Source organism: Podarcis cretensis, assembly GCF_951804945.1.
Source record: "Podarcis cretensis genome assembly, chromosome: 2".
Taxonomy (NCBI): Eukaryota; Metazoa; Chordata; class Lepidosauria; order Squamata; family Lacertidae; genus Podarcis; species Podarcis cretensis.
In genome coordinates this window covers 122,821,147-122,835,554 of record NC_137171.1, presented here as the reverse complement: position 1 = coordinate 122,835,554, position 14,408 = coordinate 122,821,147, and the positions used below count along the sequence as shown (strand labels likewise).

At 46.2% G+C, this 14,408-nt stretch overlaps 1 protein-coding gene across 1 annotated transcript in view; it reads right to left on the bottom strand.

Moving 5' to 3' along the window:
* The window catches only part of LOC307205430 (alpha-2-macroglobulin-like), a 67,312-nt gene that overhangs the window by 33,015 nt on the left and 19,889 nt on the right, over positions 1-14,408 (bottom strand). The window contains exons 13-19 of the mRNA XM_079957800.1: positions 13,423-13,486; positions 11,746-11,888; positions 11,040-11,189; positions 9,547-9,720; positions 8,320-8,389; positions 7,082-7,247; positions 3,808-4,093 (exon numbers count right to left, since the gene is read on the bottom strand). Coding sequence (XP_079813926.1) covers positions 3,808-4,093; positions 7,082-7,247; positions 8,320-8,389; positions 9,547-9,720; positions 11,040-11,189; positions 11,746-11,888; positions 13,423-13,486 — 1,053 coding nt within the window. The remainder of the gene's footprint in view (positions 1-3,807; positions 4,094-7,081; positions 7,248-8,319; positions 8,390-9,546; positions 9,721-11,039; positions 11,190-11,745; positions 11,889-13,422; positions 13,487-14,408) is intronic.

Below are 14,408 nucleotides of genomic sequence, written 5' to 3'. Positions count from 1 at the left end.
GATATTAGAAAACAATTTAGAATAGAATCATAGAATCATAGAGTTGGAAGAGACCACAAGGGCCATCGAGTCCAACCCCCTGCCAAGCAGGAAACACCATCAGAGCACTCCTGACATATGGTCATTGAAATCACTTAGAGCCATAAAAACAGGATTGGTCCTAAAAGCTTTGCCTGGGCAAAGGGCTGCATCTTCACTGTACTTCAAAAGCTGTACAATGAAGGAGGCAGACACACCCATGTGTTTTAGATCTTGAAGGTCACTGTGGTGATCACAAAGGGTCCCCGGACATTTAACGGTCTATTGATCCCTGTGCCACCACTGTGCTTGCTTCCCCGCTGCCACCAACCAGTTACTCTCTGGTAAAACACTGAGTCCAGTCAGTTGTTAAAAGTGAACCAAAAAACAAGTTTATTTTACAAACATTAACAAGTTTATGGTTTCTCAGATAATATTCCTGCCAGTATCTAAACTTTTGTTTCTTTACCGGCCTATACCTTCCTAATACCTTCTGACTGATTATCTCAACTGTTTGACTGACTCCTCTTAACAAATTCTCTCTCTCACACACACACCAGACTAGCCCAATATAACAGATTTGGCTGGCATGCGTATCTGTGGTATGAGAAGGTTAAAGTACATAGAGCTTTCCTAAACTATGTAGTAAGGAAAGTGGTTTATGAAGTAATGGGGAAATTAAAAAAAAAATATTAGAACAAAAAAACACCATGGTGGTTTCCCCACTGAAGGCGATATCTCTGGGTGGAAAATAAACATGAGAAATGACTGGGCATCTTTTAAATGGAAGCAGATCATGAGTTGAAACTAAAAAGAGGTTTGAAGATATAAGAGGGGATTACTACCTAATTGGTTACAATACCATCAACTTAATGATATATTTAAGATGGACAAAAAGAAAGGTTTCTTTAGTGAAACCTCTAAATTTAAAAAGGAGCTGATAGAAAATAAGACTAAATTACTTTCAAAAATGTATAAATTATTATTAGAATGGCATACGAAAGGCGAACAGGTCAAATCTGTAATGATACACTGGGTGAGGGATTTTGGATATAATATACAATTAGGGACGTGGTTGGCGCTGTGGTCTAAACCACAGAGCCTGGGGCTTGCCGATCAGAAGGTCGGCTGTTCAAATCCCAGTGGCGGGGTGAGCTCCTGTTGCTTGGTCCCAGCTCCTGCCAACCTAACAGTTCAAAAGCACGTCAAAGTGCAAGTAGATAAATAGGTACTGCTCTGGCGGGAAGGTAAAGGCGTTTCTGTGTGCTGCTCTGGTTCGCCAGAAGTGGCTTAGTCATGCCAGCCACATGACCCAGAAGCTGTCTGCGGACAAATGCCAGCTCCCTCAGCCTATAGAGTGAGATAAGTGCGCAACCCCAGAATCATCCGCAACTGGACCTAACGGTCAGGGGTACCTTTACCTTTACCTATACAATTAGCAGCATGGAAGAGGTTATGGAATTGGGATTTAAAGTTTACAGCATGCTATTCTTTGAAAGAAAATTATATGAAAATGATGTACTGATGGTATTTAATTCCTTTGTGCTGGAAATGTAAGGAAAAAAGAAGGCACCTTCTATTGTAGCACCCTGCTTGTGGTTAACGCTTAGCTGGAATGAAATATTCAACGCAGCAATAGAGAAATTAAAATAGTAATTTATTTGTCAGACAAATAAATATGAGGCACAGTGGTATATGGTTACCAAGCTCTGGCCTGGCCTCTTGCCATTCTGGCCAGCACTTATATTTCCTTAATCCAGCCCCCTTGCTCCTCCTGTGGCTGCCTCTGTCCAATCAGCCTGGTTGAAATTCCTATTGGCTGTTTGCTAGAACCAATCACAAAAGATATACCCATTTCCTTCTTGCCCTTTTATGGGAATCAGAAAGCTATATATTCTTCTATCTATAAATGACAAATAAGTAGTAATATATCTTACATGTGTCTCAACAAGGAATCTTAATTACCAGCTCACCTCTTGCCCTCCTTGCCCTATTGCCTTCCAAAACAGATGATTAATCTTGAATTTTTATCTTAAGCATATGTCAAGGATTGAGTTCACATCAACATTGAGAGATCTCCTTCATTTGAAGGTTTCTAAACAAAAGGCCTGACACCATATATCAGGAGTGCTCGATTGGCGTCTTCTGTCTGGCAAGGGGCTTGGCTGGTGGCTGACTTAATTTCAGGATAGTTACAACTCTTACAACTATATGAAATAAGAATCTAGCATTTCTTAAATCCTTTGCATAATTATATTTAAACTAATATATTTAATACATAAACAACCTTTTAAAAGGAAAAGAAATCTTAAAAGGATCTTAGTTTAAGAAAGAAACAGCTTTAGAAAAAGTCTTCCCAAAAATGTTCTCTTTCTGCCAGCTAGATGCTTTTTCACTGCTCTTGACCTTCTTAACCTTAGGAAGAAGATATGGCTCATTTTACTATTTATCCACCCTTAATTTGTAGGGTCAGTGTAACCTTGGCTGTCAGCCTGTAATTCCCTTTTTACGACTTTGAGAATTGTTTTCTGCTATAAATCAGGGGGGCCGCTTGTCTAGGAGTAAAACATTGCCAAGGTTCTTCTAGGCAGCTGCTCTTCTGCCTGGCATAAAATATTTTTCTTTAAGCTTTTTAAAATACAAGCCCTGATTAAACATATAAGCTTTGATAAAAATGCAGGCTTATGATTAGATGCCTCACTATCATATGTGTTGGACTTGTAAAGTAGTAAAAGAAATTTGGGAGATGATATACAATGATTTTTTTTAAAAAAAAATGTTTAAAATAGCATTTTCTAAAAAACCAGAAGCTTTTCTTTTAGGAATCGTAGGTGCCGATATTCCAAGTGACTGGAAGAGACTTTTCATGCATAGGACTACATGAAAAGAGAAAGAAGGCACAGTCCCTAGTAGAGAAGAATGGCAGATTAAACTGATGGACTATGCAGAAATGGCAAAACTGATTGGAAGAATTAGGAATCAGGAAGACGAAAATTTAAAAAAGGAAAGGGAGAAATACGAAATTTACCTAAAAAATCATTATAAACAATCAAAATTATTAGGAGGACTGGAATGACGTTTGCACTCAAACGCTGGACTATGGTTTTATCGGAGATTTAATAGAACTGGATTAACAGGGAAGATGCAAGAGAAAAAGTTAACATAAGGACCCACAAAGGGGAGGGGTGAGTCCAAGGGAACTTATGGAAATTGTTTTATTAGTTTGCTTGTTGATTGTTTGTAAAGGAGCATCTCCACCCCCATCGTTCTGCCGGACACTGAGGTCCAGTGTCGAGGGCCTTCTGGCAGTTCCCTCACTGTGAGAAGCAAAGCTACAGGGAACCAGGCAGAGGGCCTTCTTGGTAGTGGCGCCCTCCCTGTGGAACGCCCTCCCACCAGATGTCAAAGAGAACAACAACTACCAGACTTTTAGAAGACATCTGAAGGCAGCCCTCTTTAGGGAAGCTTTTAATGTTTAACAGACTACTGTATTTTAATATTTTGTTGGAAGCCACCCAGAGTGGCTGGGGAAGCCCAGCCAGATGGGTGGGGTATACATAAATAATAATAATCATCATCATCATTATCATTATCATCATCATTATCATTATTAGAAAAATTAAATAAATGTATATTTTTTACGAAAAAACCCCAGATTACCACAACCACAATTATTATTATATATTCTATGCCCACAAGATCCCAATCCTATGTCAAGGAAAGAGGAAAGAGGGTCCGTCCGTCCCCCCCCCCCCCCGAAATCGGGAGACAAGTTTGGGGATTCCTCACCTTCATCATGTTTTTCTGGTAGGAGAAGGCAGTGGCCTTCATAATGAACGCTTCACCCCTCACCACAGAGTAGGGCAGGGTGACCTCAGTGAAGAACAACTGGAAGGCGTTGACGGTGGCGGCCGGGGCAATGCCAATGCCATGGTCTGACGACAAGCAGAAAGCTCCCACTTGCCATTCCGTGATGGTGTCCGGTATGGTCACAGGCATAATCACTTCTCCTGGAACGATGCCACCCTCTTTCTCTGAGTGACCAAAGAGGTCCCTGGTGCCTGAGTAATCGCCGCTGAAGGACACAGGTGAACAAAAGAGGGGGGGGAGTTGGGGTGAGTGGGAGCCCTCAATAGCCTCCCTGGAGGGGTTTACCACTGCAAGAGACCCAGGGTGCTGTTGGGGGTACCGTGTCAGATTAATGTACAGTGGTGCCCCGCAAGACGAACGCCTCGCAAGACGGAAAACCCGCTAGACGAAAGAGTTTTCCGTTTTGGAGGCGCTTCACAAAACAAATTTCCCTATGGGCTTGCTTCGCAAGACGAAAATGTCTTGCAGGTTCCTGCGGGTTTTTTCCCTTTTCCCCCCCTTTTCCTAAGCCGCTAAGCCACTTATCAGCTGATCCGCTTAACAGCTGATCGCTAAAAGCCGCTAAACCGCTAATAGCGCTAATCCGCTAAGCTGTCCATGGGCTTGCTTCGCAAGACGAAAAAACCGCTATACGAAGAGCCTCACGGAACGGATTAATTTCGTCTTGCGAGGCACCACTATAGTGGTGGGAATTATAGTACAGTCATAAAGGTAAAGGTAAAGGTACCCCTGCCCGTACGGGCCAGTCTTGACAGACTCTGGGGTTGTGCGCCCATCTCACTTAAGAGGCCAGGGGCCAGCGCTGTCCGGAGACACTTCCGGGTCACGTGGCCAGCGCGACATCGCTGCTCTGGCGAGCCAGAGCCGCACACGGAAACGCCGTTTACCTTCCCACTGGTAAGCGGTCCCTATTTATCTACTTGCACCCGGAGGTGCTTTCGAACTGCTAGGTTGGCAGGCGCTGGGACCGAGCAGCGGGAGCGCACCCCGCCGCAGGGATTCGAACCGCCGACCTTTCGATCGGCAAGCCCTAGGCGCTGAGGCTTTAACCCACAGCGCCACCTTGGGTTAAAGTAGCTTCAGGTTGAGAATTTTCAGGTTGCGTTCCGTGGCGACCCAGAAGTAATGGAATGGGTTACTTCCGGGTTTCGCCGCTCGCGCATGCGCAGACGCTCAAAATGACGTCACGCGCATGCGCAGAAGTGGCGAATCACGACCTGCAGACGCGGGTTGCATTCTGCTTAGGCTGCGAACGGGGCTCCGGAACGGATCCCGTTCGCATCCAGAGGTACCACTGTATATGCTTTGATGGAGAACCTATATGAAGTGGGGGGTTTTCTGGTGGAATTCGCCGGAACACAGTTCCACCACCTTTTCTTCGGGAAGGAGGCTCTCAGACCCCGACAGAGCATCACCCCTCCTTCCCTAAGCTGGGCAAACGCTTCCCGGGCCTGGGGAAGGAGGTGTGAGCCCGAGTATGTTGGGCGGTATGACCCTGCAGTGAAAATAGGCATGCCCTAGGGTGGCAACATGGGAATGGGCCTGTTCTGCACTGGCCCCCTGTCTGTGGAATGCTCTCCCCAGGGAGGTTCGGCTGGCACCTTCATTATGCACCTTCAAGAGCCAGGCAAAAACATTCCTCCTTGGCTGATTGATATACAGTGGTACCTCGCAGGACGAATGCCTCGCAAGATGAAAAACGCGCAAGACGAAAGCGTTTTCCGTTTTTTGAGTCGTTCCGCAAGACGAATTTCCCTATGGGCTTGCTTAGCAAGACGAAACGTCTTGCAAGTTCTTGTGAGTTTGTTTCCTTTTTCTTAAAGCTGCTAAGCCACTAAGCCGTTAATAGCCGCTAAGCCGCTAAGCCGCTAATAGCCGCTAAGCCGCTAATAGCCATGCTTCGCAAGACGAAAAAACCGCAAGACGAAGAGACTCGTAGAACGGATTAATTTCGTCTTGCGAGGCACCGCTGTATTGATGGTGTCTTAGTAGCTAAAGAACTAGTCTAATAGCTGATTGACATCCAATGCCCTTTTAAAAGGTGTTGGGGAGGGGGTTTCTGTATTTTGATTTTTATGCTGTGAACCTCCCTGAGGCCTGCGGGTACAGGGCCTGAAAACCTCTTTCCTATGGCCTCTGCCACATCATTTGTCCCCATCTCTCTCCAAGGCTCAAAGAGCGGTTGCTAATGGAAAGTGAGGCTCCACCTACATCTTCCTCACAAACTGAGGGCATGGAGCCGAGCCGAGCCGAGCCGTTTTGGTGGATCTGCCTGGCTCTCCAGAGACTCGGACCACCACCATGCCTGACCGTCCGCTGAGTCCGCTCGTGGTGGTTCCTTCGACAGTAGCGGAGCCAGGGAACTCGGGCTCAAAGCCACATTTGGTCGCAGCCAGAATCGGGCGGCCACCCGGACTCTGGTACTGGCCCTTGGCGGTCTGGCAGGGTTTCCAAGCGCCCAGCTGATTTAAAAGACTATGTTCACCAGACAAACTGCACATGTAAAGCTGTATGGTGAATAGGGTCAATTAATATGTTTATGTGCCTTACTGAAACCAATAAGGGTATTGCTGTATATAGCGGAACCACTATGATTGTAACTACAGTGGTGTCCCGCAAGACGAATGCCTCGCAAGATGAAAAACCTGCTAGACGAAAGGGTTTTCCGTTTTGGAGGCGCTTCGCAAGACGAATTTCCCTATGGGCTTGCTTCGCAAGACGAAAACGTCTTGCAAGTCTTGTGATTTTTTTCGCTCCCCCCCCCCCCTTTTCTAAGCCGCTAAGCCGCTAATAGCCGCTTTGCCGCTAATAGCGCTAATCCGCTAAGCCACTAATGGGCTTGCTTCGCAAGACGAAAAAACCGCTAGACGAAGAGAATCGCGGAACGGATTCTTTTCGTCTTGCGAGGCACCCCTGTAATGCCTTATCTCGGTGGGGAGGGGTGTTATGTATTGAAGTTCTCACCCTGGCCACCAGGGGTATTGTGTATATAGTTTTCACTCAGGTCCACATCAGTTAATTTAGGCGGGAAATCCTGGGGTGTTGTTGTTACAATGTTGACAGCCGGCTGCCTATAAAAGCAGGCCGGCTGAGCTGTTTGCTGTTCAGTTCAGTTCCAGCTTACTTATAAAGAACCGCTTGGAGGAATCTCTGTGTCGTCTGCTTTGTCAACCCACTACTTAATACCACTTACTCCAATACGACCAGTTGCCACAGCCACGTCTCAGGGAAGAAACTCCTGGCAGGCTTCGTAGCTTCAGGGGAATCGAGGAAGACACCACCAGCACCAGCGCCACCACTAATATACGCCATCGGCTGGGCATATCTTGATTCATAGCCAGCTTGAGTTTGAAAGGAAGCTAAGAGGAGAGGATATTATTTACATTATTAATTGGTGTCAAAACACATTGCCAGTCTTTCAGGGGGAAATTGCCCACAGCTATCCACTCAAGCTCTGTTCCGACTTCTGAACTGCGCAGTGACTTGCGCACGCTTATCGTCGCTAAAAAGCACGGGAGGCATTCTTCCTACTCAGCCATGTTGGCCATCCCTTCATTTTTCTGTCAGATGGAACATGAATGTATGATTCAGCTCTGTGCCACTACTTAGCGCCTACCCCCCAGTGTTAAAATAAAAATTAAGAAATAATAATAGCTAACAAAACGATCGGTACAATGGTACCTTGATTTTCGAGCATCTCGGAAGCTGAACGTTTCGGTTTTCGAACGCCGAGAACCAAGAAGTAAACGCGTCCATTTTTTAACGTGCCTCGGAAGTTGAACGGATTGCTTTTTCCTCAATTCCCTCAATTGAAATTGCAGACCACCCTTTGCGTCTCAGTTTTCGAACGTTTCAGAAACCGAACGGTCTTCCAGAATGGATTACATTGGAAAACCGAGCTACCAGTGTACCACTACTGATAATGATCAATTATTTAATTTATAATTCATACTGCTTAATGATTGTGATGCATGTTGTTATTTTGATTTAATTTATTGCCTACCCTTCACCCCTAAGGTACCGGAAGGTTATGAAAACATGTTAGTTTATGCGTGAAGCACTTTAAACAGCCATGGTGCCTCCACCCCACCCCACAGCCTCCTGGGAAGTGTAGTTTGTTAAGCATTCTGAGATCCTTATTCCCCTCGCAGAGCTTCCTAGTGTTCCCTGTGAAGAGGGGTTTACTGTTACACCCCCCTCCCTGTGAACTGTACGTCTGCGTGGGGAATAGGGGCCACCTCTCTGCACCCTTAACAAGATACAGTTAAAATATATACAGTGAAAACTTTAAATCTGGAAAACAGTGATAGAAAAGGCAAGGTGATCGTTCAGAGATCCTGATCTCAAGCTGCGCAGGGCTTCACATAGCAAGACCAGTGCATTTTCATCATCATTGCAGTTCGGCCCCCTCATCCCAGTGGCAGTTCTTACTATGTCTTTGGGCTTGGCATATCTGAGGCTTGTGTATCTTGGTGCTCGTGAAAACTTTCAAGCCAAAGTCCTGTAAAAAAAACCAAGGAGCCATTATGAAACATTTTATAGCGCATAGACGGGGTGGGGATTTTGTACATCAAAGGGTTTGATATATGTAGAGTCATGGTGAAAAGGTAAAGGGACCCCTAATCATTAGGTCCAGTCATGGCCGACTCTGGGGTTGCGGCGCTCGTTTCGCTTTACTGGCCGAGGGAGCCGGCGTACAGCTTCCGGGTCATGTGGCCAGCATGACTAAGCCACTTCTGGTGAACCAGAGCAGCGCACGGAAACGCCGTTTATCTTTCCGCCAGAGCGGTACCTGTTTATCTTCTTGCACTTTGACGTGCTTTCGAACTGCTAGGTAGGCAGGAGCAGGGACCGAGTAACGGGAACTCACCCCATTGCGGGGATTCGAACCGCCAACCTTCTGATCGGCAAGCCCTAGGCTCTGTGGTTCAACCCACAGCGCCACCCACATCCCTCAGAGGCACGGTAGTGAGGTGGAATTCTGACTCGCTCTTTCTCTCTTTCTAGCTAGCTAGAAAGTCCAGTGCTTTGCCGCAGTTATTGAAATGTTTTGAGTAGGAAAAAACCCAACCCCAGAAGTGGCAATACATTGTTGTTGTTGTTTAGTCGTTTAGTCGTGTCCGACTCTTTGTGACCCCATGGACCAGAGTACACCAGGTACTCCTGTCTTCCACTGCCTCCCGCAGTTTGGTCAAACTCATGCTGGTAGCTTCAACAACACTGTCCAACCATCTTGTCCTCTGTCGTCCCCTTCTCCTTGTGCCCTCCATCTTTCCCAACATCAGGGTCTTTGCCAGGGAGTCTTCTCTTCTCATGAGGTGGCCAGAGTATTGGAGCCTCAGCTTCACTATCTGTCCTTCCAGTGAGCACTCAAGGCTGATTTCCTTAAGAATGGAGAGGTTTGATCTTCTTGCAGTCCATGGGACTCTCAAGAGTCTCCTCCACCACCATAATTCAAAAGCATCCATTCTTTGGCTATCAGCCTTCTTTATGGTCCAGCTCTCACTTCCATACATCACTACTTGGAAAACTATAGCTTTACCTATACGGACCTTTGTCGGCAAGGTGATGTTTCGGCGTTCAAATTCCAAAACGTTTGTCAACGGAGACGATCAGAAACCGAGGTACCACTGTATTTCAGTGACCTTTAGTGCTCACCTTGAGAATTTCATAGGCGTCCCCTTCACCGTAAGTATAAGAATCAGGGTTGTAGCGGATGCCATCCACAATAATTGCTTTCCTTGTGACACAGGGACGAGTGGTCATTTCGTTCAAATGAGGGTTATCATGTGGATAGCCTTTGAGGTTCTTCACAGGTAGCAAGTCATAAATCTGAAAATGATGTAGTCACAATTCAGCACGACCCAAAATGCTTCGATACTTCCGATACTGGTGGTCATCCCCCAGTCCTTTATACCCAGCACTTGTCCTATCTAGGTAGGGGAGGGGAAAATTCTACACTAATTGCCAAATTGTGTAGATACATAATTCTACACTATTGCCAAATTGATTCCAGGTGCCACCATCTATTGCTGACTTTTGGCACAGGGAAATAGGTCTGCTCCATGTTTTCCCACACATTTTCAAAAGTGGAAATGCTCTTCGGTTCTACTCATCCCTCATCCTCAGCTCATCTTATAATCAGAATAATGCTTTGCCTTTTTATATGGAACCTACAGTGCAATCTTGGACACGTCTATTCAGATTTTAGTCACATTGGGACTTACTCCCAGGTAAGGTATGTACAACAGCACCTTAGGGTGTTCAAACTGCCTGACTTATATTGGCCTGGTTTGAGCTGAAGCCATGGTGTGTTTAACAAACCACAAGTTAACCACAGGCTGTTCCACATTTGACCAAACCAACCATTGCTTGTTTCTCCAAAGTTTGTTTGGCTTTCCAGATGTTTCTGCCTCTGCTACCTTATTTTCTTTTGTAATTTTAAGTTGTTTTAACCTTTTAAAAATATTGTGCAATACGGTGGCGCCTTGGTTTTTGAACGTAATCTGTTCGAAATGTTTGAAATACGGAAGCCTCAAATCGTATGGAAAACTCAAACAGGAAGCCACCTCAGAAGTTCGACTTCTGAGGTGCATTTGAAAACGGAAGCATTTACTTCTGGGTTTACAGCGTTTGAGTTCCAAAACGTTTGTCAACAGAGACGTTCAAAAAACCAAGGTACCACTGTATATTGTTTTAATATCAAATAAGTGTTTTAATTGTTGTAGCCTTCCCTGGGACCTTAAGAAGAAGGACGAGTAATGAATTGAAATAATTATTATTATAAGAAGAAGAGTTTGGATTTGATATCCTGCTTCATCACTACCCTAAGGAGTCTCAAAGCGGCTAACATTCTCCTTTCCCTTCCTCCCCCCAACAAACACTCTGTGAGGTGAGTGGGGCTGAGAGACTTCAGAGAAGTGTGACTGGCCCAAGGTCACCCAGCAGCTGCATGTGGAGGAGCAGAGACGCGAACCCGGTTCACAAGATTACGAGACAACCGCTCTTACACCAACTGGCTCTCAATAGTAATGATAGTAGTAAGTAAGAATGGCACCAAAGAGGCAGTATGGGTGGTGGTGGAGCAGGAGAGAAAACAGCTCTGGAAATGTTCTACCTGAAGACAGTTTTAAAGGCAGCTCGAGACTCACAGTCCGAGGGGAGAGCTCAGCTTCGGGTTTCAAGAGATAGACACTCTTGTCAACAGCATGGATGCCACAGAGGGAGTCTTTGGCGGATGCAAGAACGAGTCGAGTTTGGCTGCCAGGGAGCCCTTTGGGCTCAGTGAACCACAATTCCACCTGGACACATAAAAAAAAGCCTTTGTTGAATTTGTTCCTGTACATAACAGCATGAAATAATCCCTCTTTGTTTTTGTTTTGTTTCATTGGGTTGCCCTCTGCCACTGCCAACGAGCTGATATTTCCTGGCCCAACCAGTAAAGGCGATGCGCTATTGGGTGAACAAAATGACATCTTCGGTGATGTCCTGGAGAACGAACTAGCTATTGGCCTCCGAGCTGATACGGCTCATCTTGGCTTGAGCCCAGCAGAGTATAAACACCCAGAGTCCGCAATGAAAGGATGAGGCAGGTATGGCTACATTGCTAAGCTTTATTACTACTCTATGCAGAGAGCATACAAATATACATCTTGTCTCTGGGAGAAGCAGAGAGCAACTCCAACAAAGAACCGACAGTACAAAGGAAACAGGAAACGTCACATCCCGTCTCCCTTTCCCGTGGGAATCCAACAGTATCTGGACTGTGGAATGATAAACATAGTCCTGTGACTTGCAGCTGCTGCTCAGTGAGGGAAACAGAAACCAACAGGCCTCAGAGAGTCCCCACAGCCTTACCTTGTTTCTGAAGCAGTTTTCAACAGGGAAGTCTGCCGAGTGAGCAACAAGTTCTCCGCTGGGCAAGACTGTGTACAGAAGCAAGCGGGCCAAGGGAGCAATGTCTGCGTCCACAGGGAGGTCCAGAGAGAATACGCCCTTGGCTGGTAAGCAGAGAATCACAAAAGCAGGCAAAGGAGAGAGAGGTTATGAGAATTAATTCCAATGTGGTCTCTTTGCCCGAGCTTCAGCTCTCAAGACAACCAACGAGGATAAAACTGAGGAAACACTGAAGGAGTCGGCATGAGAACCAGAAGTCAAAAGCCCTCAGTTCCATGTGGCACTCATAACTCTAGCAACACTCTGGAGGGCATTTGCATAGCATGTTATTTTCTTGTAACAAGGCAGTGATGCTCCTGAATGCTAGTAGCTGGAAGCAGCAGGAGGAGAGTGGGCCCTTGAGTTCAAATCCTGTTTGTGGGCTTCCCATAACTGTCCTCTGGTTGGCCACTGTGAGAATAAGATGCTGGACAAGATCTTATTTTTTTATGTTTATGTTTATGTTTATGTTTATGTTTATGTTTATTTTATTTTTTATTTTTATTTTTATATTAAATTTATATACCACCCTATACCTGCAGGTCTCAGGGCGGTTCACAGGATAACATAAGAATATAAAACCACAAAATACATAATCAAAATAAAAACAACCCAATAACTTCCCCTTGCACTTCAATATGCAAAATAATTCATTATCTACGGCTACTGTCTTGCATAAAGGGACGTGGGTGGCGCTGTGGGTTAAACCACAGAGCCTAGGACTTGCCGATCAGAAGGTCGGCAGTTCGAATCCCCGTGATGGGTGAGCTCCCATTGTTCGGTCCCTGCTCCTGCCAACCTAGCAGTTCGAAAGCACGTCAAAGTGCAAGTAGATAAACAGGTACCGCTCCAGCAGGAAAGTAAATAGCATTTCTGTGTGCTGCTCTGGTTCACCAGAAGCGGCTTTGTCATGCTGGCCAAATGACCCAGAAGCTGTACACCAGCTCCCTCGGCCAATAAAGCGAGATAAGCACCGCAACCTCAGAGTCGGCCATGACTGGACCTAATGGTCAGGGGTCCCTTTACCTTTACCTTTACTGTCTTGCATGCCAGATTAAACAGCAATAACCAGTATTAGTACAATAATGCATATATGGCAAAACAAACAAATGGCAGTAATATTTGAGTGTAATATTGATGCTAAGTTGGTTCCGTGGAATAAATTAAAACCTTTAAACTTCTGGTGATGGGGGTAAGAAACCACGCCCTCCCTGGCCAAGACCGGGCTCAGGGCGGCTAACATCAGGTATAAAAACAAATGATTAAAATACAACTTAAAAACCGGATACAACTTAAAATGCAGCCTCATTTCAGTGGAAGCCCAGATCAAAAACTGTTTGCGGGGGCGGGGGGGAGAGAACATCAAATCTTCACCATTTATTGATTTGTAAAATTCCTTACCTGGCCTTCCTCATGAGGCCCAAGAGGGGTGTGGGAGTTACAACAACACAATGCGCATTTTTAAAATCAGACAGAAGGAGAAGCAGCAAAACCATTCCAGGTGGGACAGCACCATTTCAACTGGAACGGAAATCGCACGTGGCTGACTCCCACCAGGTTGGCATTCAAGTAGAGAAATGGAAAGGAGGTGGCATTTACCTTCACTATGTTCCACAGGCTGAACATGGATCCCCGAATGTACGACGCCCCCTTTAGCCATCACCTGCAAGGAAGGAGGATGACCCCTGATGAGGGCGGAAGAGGCGAATGTCTGTGGCCCTTGCAACTGGCAGGGTGGAACGTGGGGAGCCCAACAGTAGGGGGCGACAGAGGCAATGGCAGATGGAAACTGCTGGTTGTAAATCTGTCCCATACTCTACCATGCTGTGACTAAGGGCAACACTGAAACTCAGCAGAAGGAAGGCGACAAGCAATGACAAGCCCTGGACTAGTTCTAAGGAAGAAGGTAGGTAGATGGGGTCTGGCTGAGGTTAGTGAGGTTGTGTCCATTTTGCCCTAATGGACCAGCCTCCATTGATTAACCAGGATTAACTGCAATAATAATAATAATAATAATAATAATAATAATAATAATAATAATGTAAAGGTAAAGGTACCCCTGCCCGTACGGGCCAGTCTTGACAGACTCTGGGGTTGTGCGCCCATCTCACTTAAGAGGCCAGGGGCCAGCGCTGTCCAGAGACACTTCCGGGTCACGTGGCCAGCGTGACATCGCTGCTCTGGCGAGCCAGAGCCGCACACGGAAACGCCGTTTACCTTCCCGCTGGTAAGCGGTCCCTATTTATCTGCTTGTACCCGGAGGTGCTTTCGAACTGCTAGGTTGGCAGGCGCTGGGACCGAGCAGCGGGAGCGCACCCCGCCGCAGGGATTCGAACCGCCGACCTTTCGATCGGCAAGTCCTAGGCGCTGAGGCTTTAACCCACAGCGCCACCTGCGTCCCAATAAAAATAAATAAATAAATAAATAAATAAATAAATAATAGGCCACATCCGCCCTACAGAGGAGGTGGGGTTGCGGGCTTCACAGCCCCACCGCACACACAGCAGCTGGAGGCCAGCCCTGCGCGATTGGGGGGATTCCCAGCTGCGTCACACTCTGGCCAGCCAATCGGCTGGCTCTGGGCG